The sequence below is a fragment of the Myzus persicae genome, unplaced genomic scaffold, assembly GCF_001856785.1.
Source record: "Myzus persicae strain clone G006 unplaced genomic scaffold, MPER_G0061.0, whole genome shotgun sequence".
Taxonomy (NCBI): domain Eukaryota; kingdom Metazoa; phylum Arthropoda; class Insecta; order Hemiptera; family Aphididae; genus Myzus; species Myzus persicae.
Genome location: NW_019100468.1, coordinates 125555 through 149193, shown reverse-complemented (window position 1 = coordinate 149193; position 23639 = coordinate 125555). Strand labels below are relative to the sequence as shown.

At 32.2% G+C, this 23639-nt stretch overlaps 1 protein-coding gene across 11 annotated transcripts in view; it reads right to left on the bottom strand.

Annotated features, from left to right (window-relative positions):
* LOC111031591 (coiled-coil domain-containing protein CG32809) overlaps positions 1-23639 on the bottom strand; it is a 168192-nt gene that overhangs the window by 28834 nt on the left and 115719 nt on the right. For 10 of the 11 annotated variants that reach the window (XM_022312228.1, XM_022311645.1, XM_022312007.1 and 7 more), the window contains 2 exons: positions 13974-14130; positions 1138-1248 (listed from right to left, as the gene is read on the bottom strand). In XM_022312228.1, coding sequence (XP_022167920.1) covers positions 1138-1248; positions 13974-14130 — 268 coding nt within the window. The remainder of the gene's footprint in view (positions 1-1137; positions 1249-13973; positions 14131-23639) is intronic. The other variant, XM_022312083.1, reaches the window with a different exon arrangement.

Here is a 23639-nt window from a genome sequence, read left to right as displayed (position 1 = left end):
CCTATTATAATAACAAAATATATTGTATACTAATTATTTGGCCAGTTAGTAGACTAATTGCACCCAGAGGATTATAACTATGGCTCCTCGTTGTATAGAAGAAGAATACGTCTGTTGCAGACAGTGGGAGAGCGTCTGATAATATCTATGTACAATTATATGTATTTTAAACTCGAGCAGTTCGTATATAAATACGCACACTGTTACACTAATAAAGCAGTATCGGACACGACAGTGTTTTATACAAATAATAATAATAACGATAGTAAGAGTTACATTATTATTATGTTTAGAGTTTGAAAAAATAAAACAATGGAGGAAAACACACAAACAAGTCTATATACACAACGTACAATGTAACTAACCAAACTACGAAATAATTAAATGTAAATAAATAAAAACGCACACATATAATAATAAGGTATAGACTATGGGTACATACAAAATATGATATTAAACTGCAAGGAAAAAAACCAAACGAAAACAACAATACACGATTAACCGTGAGAAAAACGATTAATATTCTAACAGGCTACCGATGCGAAGTACAAAACGTTTTATGAAACGTGAATGTACAAACAACACTATATAATATTATATTATAAAAAAATTTAGGGCTGTGGATTAACAGAGTGCAGTTAAAATGTCAAAAAATTCAGTATAAATTGCGCTAGAATGGTATAATTTAAAATATATTGTAAATATTCATATAATGTAAAAAAAAATTTAATGAAAGATAATATTGATTAAGTGCGGCGTTCAGAAAGTGTAAAATATAATTATTAGACGAAAATGAAAAAAGAATTCATAAATGTATGAAAAAGTTTTAATTTTGCGAAAATTATAAAAATGCTTTCGAAAACCGTAATAAAAAATGAAAAAGTAACCTAAAAAGGGCAAAAAAAACAAAAACGCAATAAATTAAAAATATAAAAAATGCAAAATGTAACAAAAGAATATTTTTAAAATTGAATTCATAATGGTACCTAATTCAAACTTTGAGTTTGAAGAAGCTATATTATAGGCACTATATGTTTCACGGTGTGTTAAAAATAATGCATACAAACACACAGCCCCAATCATTATAATATAATATACGTGACATCATTATTGTTGTTGTTGATGTTGTTGTTGTACCTGGTGGCGTCGTAGGGGACGGCCGGCGGGTTGCCGTAAGTCGGTCTTTTGGATATCGACGACGGTTTCGCGGCGTACATGGTAAACGGGTCTTCCATGAGCTCGTTGTCGCTGAACAGAGGATAAGAAATCGACGGCGGCGGAGGAGGAGAGGAGAAAAGCGCACACAACAAAATACGGTAGTGTTAGTATAATAATATAATATCATATTAATACAGTGTTAACATAGGTTGTTAAAATAATTAAAATGTGTACAATATTTTGCGTTCATATAGTGTTATATAGTAATATTTTACTAAATAAATATATTATTAATAATGTACCTAGTTCGCTGTGCATAATACAATATACGGGTGGGGTCTGCGGTTTATTAATTACTCTATCGAAATTTGATTAAGACGAATAATCGCTGTTGCATGTGTATAAGGAGAGGTGTTATCTACATTACGCAGGATAGGTGGTATCGTAGACTGAAGCCCTTTACTACAATAATGTCGAATATGCTCAATAGAAATTTAGGAAATATTTGGAAGGGGGCCTAGCCTCACAATTTACACCTATGGGTGGTATTATAGACACAAGTCTTTGGTTCGTTTTTCATTGTCAGCTTGAAAAAAAAAAAATGAAAAATATTGAATTCCGCGTTAAAGAAAAATGTATAGTATCCAAACACCTGATGAGTGATGACTGCTTCTCCACATTGCGATTGTGGGCCAAACGCGCAATACTACATACGGTATACTCGCGGTAATTGGTATAGTTCGATTTTTTCGTTTTCGGTATAAACAGTGCTTGGTGGAGCTAAAATTTAAAAAAAAGCTTAACGCATTTTTGGGGGACAAGATTTGGCGGGTCTTGACAGGACGTCAGGACGTAGTCATCCATTCGTGTCCATCCATCTTATTCTCATTATATATAATATTATAAAGGGCGATACGCGTTTCACCAAAATTTCTATACCACCTTTTATTGGTAGTATACCAGCTACCTACCTACTGTATAAGTAGGTAAGCGTATTCGTGTTTCGCGGTTCCATGCGGTTCACTATTCATTGGAATTCTGGTCCAAACTCTGCCCAAATTTATTCAAGATGAATTCGTGGTATATCGCTCAGAAGTAAAATTCAAAGACCAAAGACAACGCATTCAATCGATAATTAACAGATTCTTGTACAGTTCGTGTAAATTCGTGTTTGTTTGCCGAAACACGGAAAATAATTCAAAATTTACCCAATATTTAGTTTGTAACACTAAGACATGCAGGCCCTATTTTAGGTTATAACATTTCTTGAAATAGTTTATCCTTTAATTGCGTTTAGTAATTATAGTATCTCTGCTTAGAAGTCAATTTGCATCAACAGCTCAAAAATAATAATATGTACCTACCATTTTATATAAGGTACATGTACGGTTATCATACCTTAAAAAAATTAAAAAAGTATATTTTAACCAATAAAATTGTGTTTGAAAAACAGTTAAGTAAAAATTTATTTTTATTCCCTTTGAGGTTCGATTTATCGAGACTCGACTGTATACCAATACAGTCACTATTGTGAGTATTCCCAAATTTTAAAACATATCATATTTAAAAAGTTTAGGTACAGTTTTTGGTGTGATAAAGCTTGTTATGGAATTGTCATCTAAAAAAAAATTCACTAAGGTATTAAACTTTTAATGTTTGAAAGGGGAAATTGATATTTATACATACAACTCAACTGAATGATTATGAAAATTAATTGTAAAAAGTTAATACAATAATACCATAAAAAGCAGTAATATGCAGAATTTAAGTAACGACCAACCAATTATTAGAAAGCATATTACAATATTGAATTTTTAAAATTCACTGAATATTTTTTCATTAGGTAGTATAAAGTATAATTTCTAAAGACATTTTTTTTATCAATTTTGTGAATCTTTATTACACTAGGCCGAAAGAAAAACCAAATTATGTGATGTGTTTCAACAATTATATTTGTTCCTATGGGAGAATCCAAACTATAAAATTAAAAAAAAACCAAATTACGTGCTGTGTTTCAACAATTACATTTGTTCCTATAGGACAGGGATGGACAACTCAAAGTTACTAGAGGACCAATTTTTAGAAAATTAAAATCTAGCGGGCCAGAGCATAGAAAGCAAAAAAAAATGTTATTCAAAATATACATTTTAATTGATGTTAAATAGATTATACAATATAGACTATAAACTTTAAAATTGTGAGATATAATTTGAAAATGTAGCTCGAGCCAGATAAAAAAGCTGGCTGGCTGCCAGTTGCCCATCCTTGATATAGGAGAATCCAAATTATAAAATTTTAAAAATAATTGGGTATTATATTTTTGATTTGAAAAACAGCAATAATGTTTGTATAGGGGACTGTATCTCTATCTCTTATATCCTTTTTTGAGTAAAATGACTGTTATATCATTTTTAAATTTTAACTTTTTTTGGTATTTTTTAGGTTTTCTAACTGATGAAAATTTTTTCCCTGGGTTATTGATAGAGAAACAATCTTTTCAAGTGACAAAGTAAGTTTTTATAATATTGAAGATTTCGATTTTCAAAAACCAGATTCATAATTTTTCACAAATCTTCACTTCGTGTGGGGATCGGTCAATATTGTGATTTGGTGGAGACGGCTACGGCCTGTGTATTGATGATGCGGGAAAAGGAAACGCGAACATTTTTTAGGGGGAAACAACACGCGGCTATGCCCATATATAATAGAAAAACCTTTCACTCAAAACTATTCGTGTCTATACGTACAGTTTCGAAGAGACCCCCCCCCACCCAGTGGCCATCATCGTTTGGTCAGAAACAGCGTCGAATTTAACGCATATATTTGCAGAAAATCAGTATAATGAATTTATTCTACAGTCAGTGGTAATACAATATGTGTGTTGTCATACACCGACGTACACTTATATATGTGTACAAAGAGCCCACACATCACAGGGTATATTCTGTCCCTGCACACTTCGTATATATATGACGTACGACGCATAATACAACAAAACGGATAATATATTATTATTTATACAAACGGCTGCTAGTGCGACCCATATGGAGTATGCGTGTTTGCGTGTGTGTGTGCCTAACGAGCGTATAAGGGATGAGTATATATGCTTGACTCGCGTGTGAAGAATATGTAAAACGAGGAGCATTCGCGGTATATATATATATATGAACCGACTCTGTAAAATAATAGACCTTTCGACGGACGCGAAAACACGTCGGGTGTAATAATGTTGACCTTAAAAATTAAAATACCTATATACGATATATATATATAAATACATATATAAGCGATATTTATATACCATGGTTATGTAACCGAACCTGAGGTACAAGGCTTTAGAGATACGAGGAATCAAAAACGCTGTTAGTGACACATAATAGTAATATAATATTATCGTCGACCGCCGTTGTTAAACTCCGCAGTTTTCGGATAGAACGAGATATATTTTTATTTTCACGTGTATCAAGTAGATAGCTACTTCTCGACTATCGACACTTTGTAAATATGGGTGAGGGAGGGGGGGGGAAATAAAGATAAGGTACGAAAAACAATCATACGATTTTATTATACTATATTATACTGCAGCATAGGTATAACTGTATAAGACAGTGTAATAATATTTATTTATTTATTTATTTATTTATTTCAACAGGTCAAGCCCAATTAACAAAAAACAGCAACTATATTACAATCAAGACGGAAAGTATATTTATATTATAATATTAAAATAGAAAGAAAAAAAAGTAACGGTTAGAATAATTCTTAGTGGAAGAATAGAATATACAAATTGAATAAATTAGATTAATAATAAGTACAGAGAGTTGCAACATTTTAAGGTATAAGTTAAAAGACATGTGCACGTGGTGTTAAGAGATTCTATAGTGATAAATTAAATGCAAAAATATCGATATTTATAATAAATTTACAGAGTGCATTAATCGAATTGACGGGGTATAAAAAGCATACTATTATGCAAGAAAAAAATGGTTTTAGATCTATAGTAGAATAAATAAAAAATATGTTTAGTTTTAAAAATAGGGCGTTGCACATAAGTATAATTTTATCTATTGACCACGAGACAACAAAAATACTATTAGGTATTTTTTTATATTTATGAAAATTTTCATGATGGATCACTTGGTAGTAAAAAAAAAGAAATGGAGCTTAAGATGAAAATAAAAAAAACAATAATGGTGTAAAACGAAATGGCGGTTATAATATATTATTATATTATTGTGTAAATGTTTACTGATGCATTCAAATAATATTATATACATTGTCTAATATGTTATATAGATTAATAAAACTTGATTTGGATTTGTCAATTTCGATAACAGTCTTAACATTATTTGAGTTTTCCTCAAGATAATTAATTCAATTATAACTATATATCGATTACAACTAGAGCGAAAAGTCGTTAAAAACGAATTATTTCTATTCGGTGCATCTTAAAACAAAAAGGTTTGTATATTTTGTTTTTAATTATAAAAGTTAAATAATAAATTATATAAATAAGATAATAAAGAAAAAAAAATGACATTATCGTATCGTACGTATATAACTGCTTTATAGCACGAATTAAATAGTTTTTTCATTCAAGATTTTTATCGTCTTGAGGAAATAATAAAATTTTTCTGTGTAGATGCGTCCATCTAATTGTTGACTCGCGGCGAGTTTTAAAATTCGACGATAAGTTGGTGCAGAAAAAGCCACTTGCTAATAAAAAGCAAACAATATTTATATTTTAATAATGGAACTGGGAAAACTAACACGAAACGGATTAAATTTTTTTTATGAAAAATGCATAATTTAACCTATCATCATCTCGAAATAGTAATAATTCATAACGTATTTTATAATTTAACCGAAAAATGTTTTTTTTTAATAGGATTTATGGTTGGTTGAAAATACTTTCGTTATAAATAACATGATGAGTAATTAAGTTTGGGCAAAACCATAATATATTGCGAAATATATAATAGTCTTTCGACGTCCGGATCTCTCTGCAGCGGCGGCGGTGTATTTTAATGATATGCGCGTCGGTTTATAAAATAAATATCTACGAGTATAATATAAGGTGCACGGTATACACGTGGTATGCGGTTATAATATGTAAGTACTTACACAGTAATGACTCGAAAAACGAATTTCGAAAGAAGACATAAATTAGACGTAGGTACCATATAATATAATGCTGTGCATATATTTGTGTAATTGATTTATTTGTGTGCATGTACGGATAAAATCAAATATATATTTGTTATTGTAATATTATACATATTATATGCACGATAACGTGTGCGATAGGTTCTCTACACTTGAGTGAGAAAGTTTCGATAAGCATTACGTTTTCAATATATTATTATTCTTGTTTTACATAAGCAGGTACCTACCTATTTATCGCACAAAATGTCAAAAGGTATCGTTATAATATTCAACCAATAATACGAGAAGTTGACATCGACTGCACGGCGGTCGGTATAATATTATTATTATAATATTTTATTGCCGAAGCGAGACTCGTACCTATAATGTAGACGTATAATAATATATATTTAAAATTGCCACGCGTCGTCGTTATAACCAGTCGTTTAGGCGTGCAGGTTGTCGTGAGCGGAATGCGAGTTAACATTTTTTTTAAACAAACATTATTTTTTATAGTAATAAACCGTATATAGGTGTATGTTTAATAGGAATACACAACTATATTAAGTGGCCTGGTGTGTGAAACGGTGGTAGTGTTCAGTCACTTAGTTTCCTAGTGCAACCATCGGATGGGTGACCACCCGGGTTTTTAGTGACAAATTCTCGCCACACACACACGTGTTTTCTAACCAACAGTATTAACCTTCCCCTACAATAATAAATCTACTAAACGTAACAAACAACTCGCTGACTCCAAAAACCGCATAGGTACTTTTGGTAGATTAAAATAACCACACGCATTTAGCAAATAGGTTAAAACCGCACACCTGTTAAAATTGTTGTATCCAAAAATTGTAAAAAAAATAATATAAATATCATACGGTTATACACAAAACCGACTAATGGCGAGTGTAAGCATGGTTCTTGACTATTGTAAAGTGTCTTATTATCGTATATATGTATTCTATTATTTGGCACTAAATATGATGTGTGTTATTTATTGCTACAAGTTACAACACAACGAACCGATTGTTTGCGATTTTTGTGTACCGGCCTTTTTGGGTTCACAAGTGCGTATGGTTTTTTGATACAACCAAACAGCTAATGGCCACATGGTTGCTGGGCTTAAGATCAAAAAAAAAATTGCACATTATTATATGGTCGATACCCGGTAGTTCGTGGCGTTTTTTTTGTTGTTGTTTGGTCGTTGTCAATTCGCGGAGAACCGGAAGTGTCACAAAATATGCATTCCGCCGCCGCAGCCGGGACTAACTACGATACGTAACCCGCACGTTATTTGTGAACCGGTTCGCGAGCGATTGTATATACGCAATCAAATATCGTGTGATTATCGCACGCGACGCGAAACAATAATATAAAACAGTATAAACGTTTAAACGGTTTTAATTCTGCTGCAAACGACATTAATTTATTATGCTCGGCAAACGCATTACGTTTTATAATATACCACATACGCTTATTACGGAGCGGAGAAGACAACCGGATACCGGAAGCATTAGCTAGGTTAGGTTTTGTTGTTCGAAACGTCTATCATTAGGACGAACGGACATTAATTTGTGATCTAATAATATTATACGCACTGCTGCCGGCGGTCATTGTCGTTATAATCTATACAAACGCATAATAATATGTGAGCGCGTAATACAATAATATTCAAGAATGCGATAGTATTATTGCAACCGTTGTAAACGTCTTAATATATATAACTCGAAACTCGAACCGGACAATAATATTATGTATTTGTGCGAGTGTGTGAGTGTGTGTGTGTGGGTAACGGGGGCGTTGGAGTTAAAAAAAAAATATTAAGTGCATTATCGCACCCACTGCTGAGCGCTGAAGCGAAATAAAAAAACAAAACATATAAAAACGTTATTATTATTATTATTATTATTTTACTTTCTCCGCGATTTCACAGCCGAAAAACTTGGTCGGCGACGATACAACCGGGGGCTCATCTCTCGTCGAATCGAATAACACGCGATTGCATAGGTATTTATTATACATTTTATCATCTGTTACTCTTCCGGTCGGCATTATATTGCATACATTATTATTATTATTATTTTATGCCATCGTCCGGAAGTAAATAAATGTATAGGGCGCCAGCAAAGAGATGAATTTAAATAGTCGTATTATTACTCTTTATATAATATAATATATTATACTACCTAGCTGTATAACTGGACTTCACCAAAATAAATTATGTCGCTAAATCGGTGTATACCGCCTATCCGGTTTTAGTGTATATACCTCTCGTTCGCGGGAAAATTGCGGCATATTCACCACTTCGCTTTTTTGAACTCAATAGAAAGATATGGGCATGTGAAGGATTATTGAAAACCTATATATAGCAATAAATTGATTTATTTTTGAAAGTGGTTCAAACTATATACTCTCTGAACTTTGCTGATATCTCTAAGAACAATCTCTGAAGTTCTTGTCGAAAGTGTTCGAGTAGCTTTTATTGCCTTTTACACTTGAACAACAAACACAATAATTAAATAATATTATTTGTTATTTATAAAAAAAATCACCTAGTCAACTCATGATATTCCTGTAACCAATGGCAGCCCATTAATAAACAAAAAAAAAAATCATTCGAATTTCGTTAACTAATTTGTGCGTGTGAGCTACCTGCCATATTGTAGTGACCTATACAGGTTAAAATAGAGGCTGTAAAGAGAAGGCGAGACACCTGAGTCTCAAAAAATCGATTGATTTAACTTTTATTGAAATCGGTCCATTATTATACCAGCAAATAAATAATTTCACAATGTATTAAAGTTTTGCCATTTTTAAGACAATATTTATATTTTAGTTGATATACTGGTATATATTCCTATTTTATCTTTCAATATTCCGTGGACAGAGGAATTAGATCCACTTAAAACTAATCTGCGCCGCTATGTCCTGCAGTACAAATTAAAAAATACCAGATGACGATTGGACGAGTAGTTCCATATGAGCCAACCTTTTAAAAAAATTAAACACTTTTCATTCTTATATATATATATATATATATACCTACTTATATAATATAGGTTATATTTTATCGGAAACAGCACATGCAGCCGACCCAGTGTGTCATTTTTATGTAATTAAGTCGAGGTAATAGACCTCGTTGCACTGACGAACGTACCGACGACGGGCGGTTTGGAAAGATAAAACGGAAAATAAACGAGCATATAACTATATTTCCGTCCTATTGGTTTTATGTCAGGTTTATACCGAACGTAAGCCTCCTACCGAGAAAAGCTGGTTTATACGCGATGGTAGCTCCTACATTTCCACCCCTTCACCAAACCCGACTCATATAATACGTAGAAAACGCTCGGGAAGCCGATTCTCACACTCCCCGGTGCTGCAGAGGGACGAGAGAAATAGTCCAAGAGAAAAGAAACCGCAGCACCCACGGCTGCATGTTTAAACATGTCGACATGAGGAAATACTAAACGTCATATACACAGCCTAAGCAGGTATATTATCTTTTTAATCTTCATACATATTATATACACACGTAATTCCAATATGTGGCCCGATCACGTCATAGTTTTGTTCCGGCCTTCGAGATAATTTGGAGAAAAACCAAAAATTTCGTTATGTTGTGGCAATATTATTAGGTCAATGTAATCGTCGCGGTCGTCCTGCATCACATATATAATAGCTGGCGGGTACGAGATTCTTTCCGTAAAAAATAGGTTTGGTCTGCAGAAGATCCGGTTGTTATAAGTCGTTTTATAAATTATAATGATATACACCATAACACCGGTCGTGGTTGTAAGTTCAATATTGAATAATATACGGTATATTTTTACAACTAGTACCTATATATATATATATGTTTGATATTATTGTGTCGACTGGAGCCTATTTGTATTACGTATTATATATGTGTGCTTATAAACAAGACTTACAAGACACTTATAATTAAAATATATTATTTTAGCAGCCGCGGGGTTAGAGCTTCGCAAAGATGATAATAATTCATTTCCCCATTAATATAGACTTTTACTCTACAGTAACAAATATCTATCAAACTTAATTTGTTTGTTTGTTTTTTTTTTATGATATCTGTAAGCTAAAAAAAATGTTGTTTGTTCATTAATTCTACATACTGTACGACGTATAGTTATCCCTAATCTATGTTATATTATGTATCTTCTGTACTATTTGCCCTAGGGGGCGTTACTATATCAGTAAATAAAAATAAAAATAATAACAATTTAATATAAAATGATGTACCTACGCGATATACGCCGACGAGGCAATCCTAATATTTTTATAGTAAGAGGCGACAGACACGATCCCGATGACGCAATGTGTAATACGATGATCATGTGCGCGCTCATACTCTAAAAGCAGGTAGTGCCAATATTATATTATCATTGGCTCTCTAGTCAACGACAATTTTATAAAATATATAACACATTTAAATTTTATTTTCTGAAAAATGTTTCCGCTATAATGTTTTGAAGTCCTGCTATTTATAGCTATATTATGTACACAATATGAAACTACCGAGTGCACATAGTGTATTATTCGATTTTTTCAAATTCGCTTTAAAAATATTATTTAAAATTGAATTTGGTAATAATTTTGGTAACTTATTTATGACAAATACATGGGTATAATTATAATATGATTGAGGAATGGGGCGCTTTAGAATACGACGTGCGGTCATTAATTGACAGACACACGTTCGATCGACCATCGTCTTTTCACAGCAGATGATGCGGCATTTTGCACTGCTGGACCAGAAGATACATTAAATTTGACCGAAATGAGATGATTGGTCTGTTATATGGCCGAATATATACTCAAGCGTTTATAGTGACGTATAGTTTTACAACGTAATTATATCGTTATATAGTGTCATTATATTATATATTTATACTGTCTAACTCTGTTATAATATAATATAGGTGTAGTTTACGACGAAAACGTTTAAGCCGATATCTAGCTATTTCGATTATTTTACCGTGTTTTAGAAGAAAATAATAATTCTTTAATATATAGAGAGATCCGGAAAATGTCTACCCATTATTATCGATAATGGTATTTCATAAAGACGCTCGGAGATATTACTTTCAAAAATATTTGACCGTTTTTGAACCGTAGAAATTCAAAAAATATCTATTTATTGCGCCTAAGCATTCGAATTGTGTCTGATCCACCAAATGTTTGAATGAGATTCCTATGATACCTCGTATACATTGCACGGTTAATTCCAGAGCCATGCCAAGGGAGTGGTAAAAGTAGTAACATATTAATGGGCGACAAATGGTAATATGTATGTTTAATAGTGGCGCCAAATATTATTGCCATGTGGTATCAATGAAATAGTTGGCATTCTATAAATCACGTTTCGTCAAGATTTTTACTTTTGTTAAATTTAATAATTAATTACTAATCAATCCGTCAAATAAATTTACCTCATATGACATAACCCATATTGATTGTTATACAAGAGTATAACGAGTTAGAATATCCCGAAAGTAAGTAGGTATTCTTCAAATTTAAAGTTACATAAAAACAGCTGTCTTAAAAAAAAAAAAAAATCGTTTTCGATATCCGACCCGACGAGGTATTTTTAATGCCAATCGCCAATATTAACAAACGACCATAAAAACACATTAACAAAACGAGAAGTAGTTAAAATAGGTATTTTGAGCTCATCTTTTTTTTTTAAACAGGGAAAAAATAATCCGACGGTCAAACATAAAAAAAGTTTTCTCGTATTAATTTATGAATTATGATGCAAGTTAATACTATACATATAGTTGACCATAATAATAGAAAGGTTATTATTATTATTATTATTTTTTTCAGAATGACGAAAGTGAGTACAGCCGACTAATGCCATGCGTAGGACATGTGTACAGCAGGCAAAGGAGGTGAATAATGGTGTAACACCCTTTTAATTTGTTGAAAGCTGCACGCGTGTAAACCTGCAACCGCTGTCTCGTAACTAACGACAGTTTATTTATTTATTATTTTTTTTTTACAAATTTACGATCGTTTTTATTGAAATAATAAAATTTAACAGCGCTATAATGCCGACGACGTTACGCTGGCGGTTAACTAGGTCTGAATAAGTTTATGTTTTCACGTCTTTTCACTACCTATTTTAGTGCTTAAAGTTTTGTGAATTATTATGATATATATATATACCTATATCTATTTCTATGTATTACTATTATTGTAGTGCGGTTCTATGGACGACTAGTCATTATTGCATTTGAAATATTTTGTAAAAAGTGTAATACACTCCGAATACAATATTGTTGAGTAATTACATTGGTATACCTAACACATAACTTAGAATAAATACAGGGTGACTCAACAAGCATTCTTACTCCCATTTTCTCCTTCGAAAATGCGGATATTTACAATTCGATTTTTGGAATTGTTAACAAAACTTAAAGGGCATATTTTTGAATTCTTGAGATTTTATTTACTACTTAAGAAATATGGGAGGTACCAGGTGCAAACTTCTGTTTTCAAATTAGATTAACTTTTTTTGTGGATAATTTTCCTGAGAAATTCGATGAATCAGAATCGATATTAGAATATTTTAGTAATTAATATTAATCTATCAACATTAATAATTTGTAAAAATGGTCCGAGTATAATAAATACTAGACCTATATAATTACGTTTATTTTATATTTTGGTAAAACCATTTTTATGGACCATTATCCTTATTTATACTAACATTTAAATAACTAAGAAACTACTCAATCCACTTTTGAATCGATATTTAAAAAAAAAATTCCCACTTAATAATTTATAGTAAATAAAGGGAGGGGGATTATCATTTGAAAAACGGAAATTTGCATCTCCACAGGACATTCCTCAAGTAATATAAAAAAATCAAGGGTTTGAAGAAATTGTCTTTGAATATGTTTAAATTCTAAAAATTAGAATTAGAATAAATTCTTTATCGAAGGAAAAAATGGGGGTGAGCATGCTTAATGAATCACCCAGTATAACCAGTCATATTTATAAGTTAACAGCATGTTCGTTTACTATAATAGTATGTACATAAATATAAATACAGTAATAATGTTATTATTAATAAATAATAACACACTACTCTACACTGCAATTACGAGCAGTTTTTCGAACTAATGTTGCTTAAAACGTCATAAATAACGATAATTAGCGCGCGACGAACATTATTATTAGCATATAAAATATAAATTATAGTACGGTATCGAATTCTCTGTTTGCTGTACACTCGCCGGCAGTTTGGTAGTTTTTAAAATTATTGGAAAACAATATTTCGTAAAATATTCAAACTTTCTATACAGCCGCTGTAGCGGTGATCATTACTGATTACCCGAAACTATATACATAGGTGTTAATGTTAACCATTATATTTTTTACGGCACCGTCGATGATGGTCGTAATAATAATACGTCCATATCTATGCGAAATATCAGTTATAGGGTTTAATAAAATATACAAACACGGGATAGCGTCTTGCGTAATTTTTCCGCAAAACCTCCATATAATAATAATATTTTTGGCGATCCTATCTTTATGTGCGACGCGCGTGTATAATATTATTATTATAATAAGTCGTTAAATTACTTTTTCCTTCAAAATAATTAATAATGTATTCTACAAACGGATTTCGCATTTACCTGGTCTCCTCATCGATCACAGGAGTGATAGACCCGGTCCTGGGCCCATAGCCATAGTATGAGTTGTCGTCGAACGACGAACCCCCCGGAGACATGTACGGGGCGGCAGTGTACCCGCCGGTCCTAGAACTAGCCCTCTCCGGCGACGACATGTACCCTGAAACATAATGTACTGTTATTATTATTATTGTTTATTAAACACACCAAAACCGCAATTTTACATAGTAAAACAAATATGGTAATTAGGTGTATACAGGTGTATGATTATACATATAGGTACAACAATATCATAGAACACATAAATAATAACAAGACAGAAATAGTTTAAGATAACAATAATGTTAAAAAATATGCATACCTATATAGTTAACTAGTATTTAAACAAAAGTAGAATAGTGGCCTAAGGATTGATTTTTTATTTTTAGCTCTGAGAGTTTGCTGTATAGAGTATGATTATGCCCATAAGAGGTCTTGTGAGTTGGAACATAAAATTGGGATTGGTTTCTGGAAGAATGAGAAGGAAGCTCTAAAAATAATAGCGGCAAGGAGTTCAAGAACGTCTAGAGAACCATTTACAACTAACTATAACTAAATATAATTCAATAATAATGTGGTCTATTAACTATATCAATTTTCATATTAGTGTATATACATGATGTGTATAATAATACTGATGAGTCTAGGGGTATGCTCACGGGGGTACAAGAGTGTAATAGCCCTCCCCCCATTTGGCTTATTTTTTCAAACAAAATATATGATACAGCAATGAATGTATTTATAATACTTGGTCTGAGAATGGTAACAAATTCTTCCCCCCCCCCCCCCTTTCAAAAAAGCTGAGCTCGCCACAACGCCCACAACCGGTGATTGCATCAGAACAGAAAACAAATATCTTTGCATAATATGTCTCCTGTATGTAGTATATACCTATAATATGTACCTATAGTAATCACTATTCGATATGCCAAAAAATCTCAACACGATCAAAGCATTTATTATGTATAGCAACTAGTACGGCGGTGCATGAAAAGTTTGTTCGAACGTTGAGAATAATGAAAATTGAATCCGATCAAATATATAAATAATTACGGTAACTTTTTGGATGGCATTGCGTAGTCTTATAGGCTCATTAATCATGATAAATGTCAACGTTTATAATTACTTGAGTCGGGTTTACTGAGCCGCACATAATGTAGAAAATATTATTTTTAAATCAATTAAGACTTAAAATATCAAATATTTGAAACTAAAAAATTTCAGTTTTTCCAAAAGAAATGTAATAATTTTACCTAGTAATAATATACCGCGTGTTCACGAAAACAGGGTGCACCGCGTAGCTCAGTTTCTTGTATCACTATTAGCACTCTAAAAATATTTTTGAATTCTGTTTGTGGGGCACGAGTCTAAACTATTGGGTCATAAATCCCTACGAATTACAATTTTTTAATTCTTTTATGCTGCGCATGAGCAACTTCAATTTTCTATGTACCTGTTGTTGTGGATACGCTGCAGTATATTTCCAGTTTTCAATCGATAAATCGTTTTTAAATACGATTTTTATTTTTACGAATTACTTTCCATGTAGGTCTGTGTCATACAGTTTTAGTTAAAACTCAAATAATGTTTTTGGTTCAAAATGTAAAATGTTTTGTATGTACTGCAAACCAGCAGACGTTAGTTAAATACGTTTAAATAGATTTTTTAGGATACCAGTAGATATATGAAAATGCAATATAAATAATGTTTCTCTATTATTAAATAAAATGCGCATAATATATAATTTATAGCTAATTTCAGAAAATATTGTATATATAGTTGAGATTATATCGCAATATTATGATGTTATTACCATGTCATCATTTTTACGAGAGAAAACGCATGGCGAAAAAAAAGTAGCATTATTAAAAAGAAAACGAGATTTATCATTGTTTAATAAAATATGTAGTTTAATTATAAAGTTTAGATTAAAAGACAAAATATATACAGTTATAAATTTATCAAATTGTACAGTACAGGCGATAAAAATAACTTTGATAACTTAACATTCGTAGTTGTAAAACGACATTATATATTTGGCTACAATTAACTATACTAATATATTATACACTTACGAGTTACGATATTACGGTTGAAACCAATGAACACCGGACACTCTCGGTCGCTGAAATTGTGTCCACTGTACGGGGGGTTTAGATCGAAGAAATTGTGTATAGCCGATTCCCAAGAAAACGACCGCTATTGGGAGGTGTCCGTTAGGGGAGGTTTCACTGCATTGTTATACGTTATTTACTTAAGTATTAAGTATATATTTTGTTGTTCGCATTTACCGTATAATTGTTGAAAAAAGTTGCTGGACAATTAAAATCTAATTGTAAGATGATTTAAATTTTGAAAAAAATCGATGTGAAAACTTTAAGGTACAGATTACAGAGTGGCGGTATTAAAATAAGCGGCAGGGTACATTATCGACGGATGGAAAATAAAAGTTTAAAATGTAATATACCAAAACGTACAAAGTTCCTAAACGATGAACGTTTACCGAGAATAATGTCTGTCGGTATTATGAATTATGATAGTCGACAAATAATTCGTTTACGAAGAGACTGTCGGCGCGTATTTTAAGTAGGTACGCGCAGGAGACTTAAACATATATTATTACTACTATAATAATAATAATAATAATAATAATAATAATAATAATAATAATAATAATATTATTATTGTACGCAGTCACCACGGCGGCGTTCTTCCTCCCTCGCTTCCGCTGTATAGAAATAATAATAATGATTGTGTAAATATGATTTAATATTCTGAAATCCAATCAAGTGTTGAAAGGTTACGGATCCGAATTTGTTTTGCATATAATGATAACGTGAACGTGCAGGGGTATTTTATAATGATCATAATAATAATATAATATATACGTATAGACCTGAATATATAATAATGATAATACAGCTACAGCCTTCGGGGGCCGTAAAAACTTTCTTCGGATAACATTGTCGTTATTTCGTCGTCGGCCTATTCATTCGAGGGCGGTTATATGCAGTCTCTAAACCATAACTAATTTCGAATAATTAATAAGTGAGACGACGAGGGTTAGAATAATTAAACAACGGACTGTTGGTGTTTTGAATGAGCCGCTGAATTTCGTCGTCGGTGTGACCTCGAAACGCCGCTCCGCGGTTTGGTGGCCACTCCGACGCGATTATACAATGAATTTGGCGACTCGGCACAATAATGTCATTATTATTTAAGTAATATAATAATATATTTTATACTATTATGTCGAATACGCATGTGCGTACGTGCCTATCGTTATGCACAAAATATGTAATGTAATGTGTATCAGCGGTGGTGGCGCAATCGGAATTTTTCAACGAGAGGAGGGGTCCAAGAAGAATGCTAGAAAACCTATAAGTTATAACTAGGTTATATTATAATATTATGCCGAGAATAGAGCTGGGAATGTAATGCCCTATAAAAACCCCGAAAAAACTTGTGTGTTCTGAAATTTTTAAATAATGCACCTATAAAGTGCACTTTATACTTTTTTTTATTTTAAACAGGGATGGAAGCAAAATAACAATTTTTCTATTTGCATTTAGTAAAAAGTTTTTCAGGATTGCACAGTTTCTAATAGTAGAAACTTGAGCTTTTAATTTGAAAAAAGAATCATTCTCATTTAATTTTCCATCGCCAATAGTACCTAAACTAGATCTATAGGGATTCTGTTCAAAAAATTACGATCAATAATATTCGATTAGTTAAAACGTCACAAAGTTACTTTTTTAAACAAAAATCTTAAAATGAAACGTAAAAAAACCCAGATTTTAATTTGACCCTCTTAAAAGACTGAAATGTTTTTAAAAATGAAAAAAATGACATTGAAATAGAAAATTGTCGAAAAATGCCAAAAAATGCAAAATAAAAACTTCTTATATTTTAATTCAAAAATTCACGAAACATATATGTCATAAATAATTACCAACCAGTGTATCTGGCTAGTGGCTTTGGAAAACAATGCAAAGTGCACCAAAGTTACAGCCTTATAATTATAATCATATAATAAATTAAAAAATTGTTTACAAATTAAATAGAGTGATTATCATCACTTATCATCATAAGTTTATTCAAATTCTGATTTTTGGAAATTTTATGTGTCATTGCTACGTATGTATGTATGCGTTATTGCTCTGAAATGTCCCGTTAATTTTGTTGCGTGTTCTTACATTTTTTATCTAACCACGTCAAATTTACAACTACCTAAAGTTTTAATTCTAAACTATACCTTATCAATAAAATAAAATAAAATTGTGTAATTTAAACTAGGTACATCTCTATCAGAAGACTTCTCTAAATCCACCTCCTTGGGGCGCAACAGATACAATATATTTGTCCAAGTATATATTCAACGAAACCACCATCCCCTCCCCATATCACATCGATGGAAACGACTACACAGCTGAACCGTAATCGATTATTATAATAATATATTGCAGTTTGAATTAATCTACAAACATACTATTATTTATTGTTGCGATCTGCGTGGACATTGATTCAAGTGGACACAATTACATAATATATTATAGGTACGCGTTTTCGGGGCCGCACACATAATATAGAGAAACAAAAGAAAAAGAAACGTCGTAGTACACTTCGAGAACGTGGTCTACCGTATAAGACCTACGGCCCAATAATTATTGTCATCGGGATCGATCACGTACCCATATGTTTAGGATAATATGCGAAGGTCGATTTGGACAATTTGATTATAGATGTCAAACGGTGGTGGCGCCGCCATTATAATACAATGATTTTGTTCGCGTGTAAGTCAAGTAAAACATATCGATGTTATAATAATGGGGGCCAGTTGTAATATCAAATATGTTATAATATTATATAATTGGTTGAGGGGAATATGTATAATATACTGCGTTCTTTTTTATTTACCATCAGAGAATATAACAAATTAATTGATGCATTTTGACAAATATAATAGTTCAGTAGACGCTGCGTATTATAAGACACGTGGATATATGGCTCGGTAGTTAATAGACTCAAAATCGTCTGGAACGTCCAGGAAACATTGAAAAATAAATCGGTTATACGACTCACCACTTCGGTTAAAAGACTCAAATTTCGTAAAAAAAAATCGTAGAAAATAAACTTTCCTGTTGGTTATTACATTACTGATTTCTAATCATGCCATATATACCTACCAGTAGTCTTCAATTGGAGAGGGTCGAGACCCGAATTTGGGTCACGTCGGCTATTAAAACGGGCGGCGAAAATAGGTCTTTAAAAATAAAAAAAATATGACTAAACAATTATGAATTATGATTTCGAATAATAGTAAGTTCTGAACGGATCGATTAACTCCATTTGCAGTAGATTTAATGACGGTTAAAATGTCTACCGACATAGAAAATCTAGCTTGCTAGTTGCAGCGATCGAGTAGTGTGAGCGTACTTGCAGTATTTATGCGAATCCGGAGGCCAAAATAAGAGATCGTGATGCGTGTACACAGAGAGGTCCTACATAAATTCTGAAATTGGCAGGCTGCAAAGGTCGTGGGGGAATTTAATAAAATACACACACGCGAATTTTGGCGTCAGTGACCGCGGCGGACGTGTCTGCGACTTGCGACTTGGACGACGACACCCCGAGACCTATATTATACGGCTTCGGTCGAGGTCCCGGAGCCGCCGCTTATATATCTGTGAGCGAAACGTATTAACAAAAACTTATCTTAAAGGAACGATCGTAAATCTCACGATTGAACACCATAAATCACGTTTTAAACGACGACGACGACGACGACGACTACTATCTCCGGTCCGCGGGTGAGCGGCACTTTGCGCAGGCTGTATATTGTATAATAATTATGTTGCGCGCGATAGTTTCGCTGATCGGATGGCCGATGGGTCGTTATTCTCTCGCCATTTAAATACTGCACTATTATTATTATTATTGTAATATTATTATGATATCGTTATCCAAAGCGGCGACTTCCTCTAAATAATTGTACATTGCCGACCAGTAGATTTGTAAATACCATAATTTCTTCTGCAGCGTTTATAATAATTTTCTAAGCCCAATGAAACTCACGAACACTAATCGGAGGCAACTAATTAAATTTCATACGAAAAATAAGAACGAATATTGTATTGACTACCGGTTAAAATTATTTTGTATCTATTACATTATATTAAAATATACATTGTGCACTGTTAGCTAGGTATTTTTTTAAGCATGCTCACCCTATTATGCATATATTCAAATTTAATTTTCGGAATTTTTAAATACACTAGAAGACCATATTATTATCGAGTAGTAGAGTTTTTGGTGCTGTGACACTTCATGAGTGGTACAAAAAATATCAGAATTTGAATAAAATAATATGTACTATTAAAGGGGAAAATGGGGTTGAGCATGATTAAAAAATTACCCTGAATATTATATATTGGCAGTGACATTAATTATTAATTATTTGTTTATATAATTTCCGTAGTTAATATTTGTACAGTCGATATTGTATAGAAATATTCTAGATAGATAACTAACTTTATGTTAGTAAATTAATCTGTAGGTGTGACAAACAACTTTGAAGTTAAAATACCAAATGGAAATAATTAGAAATACACACTACTTAGCAAAACTGTTGTGGATATTAACTAATTTTTTAAGTATTTTTTTTAGATATTAGAATAATAGAATATTACTTTTTATGTTATAACTCCTAAAGAGAATTATATGAAAATACATCATTTTAATCATCTAATTCTGAATCAAAATACGAGTACAGTAATATTATTTCATTAATAAAAATAAAGACCTATATATTATACCCACTTGTTAGCGCTTAAGTGGTGGTGATGTCAATAATACAATGTATTTTCGAGGTCGGTAAATAAAAAATTTAAATATAGGGTACTAGGGTCAAAGACTCTAATAAATAATAAAATAATGGACGACAAAATGAGTAAATATTTGTTGACAAAAAAAAATGTGGTTAAAAATAGCGATGTGGTGAGCGTTTATCGTTATCAATAAAACCAAATATTGATATGAATTCTATATAGGTACCTATTCAAGGTATCGATTTAAAAAAGTTGAACCTATTGGTAAAAAGAAAACAATATAAGTATCATTTTTTCAATTTGCAACTATTGAAAGTCAATCAAATGGTTTGCATAAAACTTATGTACACTACCTATATATAATATACTTTGCGAATTAAAAATCATTTTGGCCTGGGGGTGTTCACTAAGCGCAGTCTGCAGACACACCTACCTCACAAATATATCGGCAATGTGCATAAATGTTTATACATTTCAGCAAGATGGCCGGAATAGTATTTAAAATAATAATTAATATAGCAGTCGTATATATATATATATATATATACATAATATAGTTAAGTACATAGAAACTATTTAGTAGAATCGTGTCATAATATTAATCTGTCAATTTTTGTAAGAGTTCAAAACATCAACACGCAAATTTAACGAATCAATTAAAAATATAAACCTGACCGAGACCATACATACGCGCAAGTTAAAAATTGTCGGATGTAAGCCACGGCTGCTTGTACCTACTACATAGCTAGGTATATACCGTGGTATCAAAAGTTTTCTCTGAGTAATCTCGCCCAAGTAGTTGCGTCGCCGCGTAGGTGGCCGAAATAAATAATGTTAGTAATAATAATTATTAATCGCTATTCGTATTTTATTGTTTCTATCGAGTGTATGGGTAGGTAGTGTACCCGTAGGTCACTCACGGATGTAGAAGGTACTGCAGGTTACCCGTAGGGAACTCACGGATATCTCGCAGGTGCTCGGGTACTCAGTCGTGTATAACCACTCAGCTGTGCAGCTGTAGTACAATAATAATAATATGATAATAATTAATAAATATATTGTACCTGTGTATCACATCGCAGTGTCTGACCACCGCCGTTATACAACTGTAGGTAAATAATATTATGTGTTGTTCTAATATATATATAGTGCAGCAACCGCGGTCGCATGGCCGTTTTACGTCGAACACATACCACTAATAATAATTATTACGTGCATAAAGTATTATGTACATCCGTAACGAACTATATACACGGGTAAAAATATATGACTGCTGCAGTATATAATATTATATTATACTGTATTAAACTCGCGAGTGCCAGCGGCGGTGCGGTCGCCGTCGACGTCTATATACAGGTATAGAAACCGCGGTCGACCGTGGTTGCGAAACGCTGGAGAATATTATTATTATTATTATTACAATTATATTTCACTATGTCGTTATTATTGTTATTAGGTATCGTTATTGATCCGAATTCGCGTGACGTCCCTTGTTCAGATCATATGATTTTCAATTTTTTTTTTTTTTGAGATATACAAAATACATATTTATTTAGCACGAAAAGTGACAGAACAAAAATGTATTGAAATTTAGAATAATTAGAAGCCACCCAAGACTGTAAGCCAGAAAACGTCATGTCCTTCATGAGAAGCATCGAAATTAAGAAGTACATTTAAGAGAAACACAAACAAATAATGTTAAGTCATACACCTATTATTGTGATTGAAGTGTTACCAAAAATAAATTTGAAAAATACCGTTAAAAATGCCAACTCTATATGAGACTCGATGGTGATTATGCGAGCAGTAAATTATGCCTACCTGCTGTGGATTGCGGATCCCGTTTGATGAGTACTTTATATAAATAATATGTTTTATTTTTATTTTGATGCGAACATGCCGATGAGCGGCTATAAGTGCAACTCAGCCTCCTTGGTAGGCAATGTGCGAAAATTCAATTGTAGGCATGCTTATACCTGATCTGCCCGATGAACCACTGCAGGCAACCAATAAACAAAAAAAAAAAAAATACCAATTCCTACTAAATATATTGATATTTCTCCTATAACCAATAGTAATCGTATATAAACAAATATTTCCTTCGTAAATCTTAAAATCACTGTTTGAGCATCTTTCAATGCGTTACGTCACCCAAACGCATACACAAAAAATTCATTCAAATCGGTTCAGCCGTTTAGGAGTTCAGTGACCTACACGTACAGTAGAATTATATATACAAAGATGGAATATAAAAATAGCAAAAGGCCGTTGTCATCAAAGCTAAAGATCAATAGAAAAAAAAGAAAAAAGAAGTCACCCATAAGTGGCACTTGACTGGACTGAAAATTATTGTTTGATTATCGATTCAAAACCATATACCAACTATACATAATATATATTTCTTTTTCCTCAGTTCCTTCAAAAGTTCCGGCACCAGTTCCTTTTTAGACGACTCCTGGGGTTGATAGGTTTTTATGGAGACGAGTATAACGTTTTTGTAGAAGCGTGCAGCTTCTTCTGTCACATTTTTCATATGATTTTAAATATATAAATATTATAGTATCGACGTGTATCTAAAACTACCATTTTATATTCCACGAAACGCGTGGAAATGAAATATTATACAGATAAGAAGGGACCAAATCCGAAACGGCTTATTAGTATTATTATTTATGAAACTTCTTAAAAAATACCTACTTCCTGCGAGAATAGGAGTATGAATAGGGGTTTTTTTTAATCTTGAGACAGGAGCTGCAAAGAATTAATCGTGGTTTCATTCAGAGTGCGTTTATTAAAAACGTAT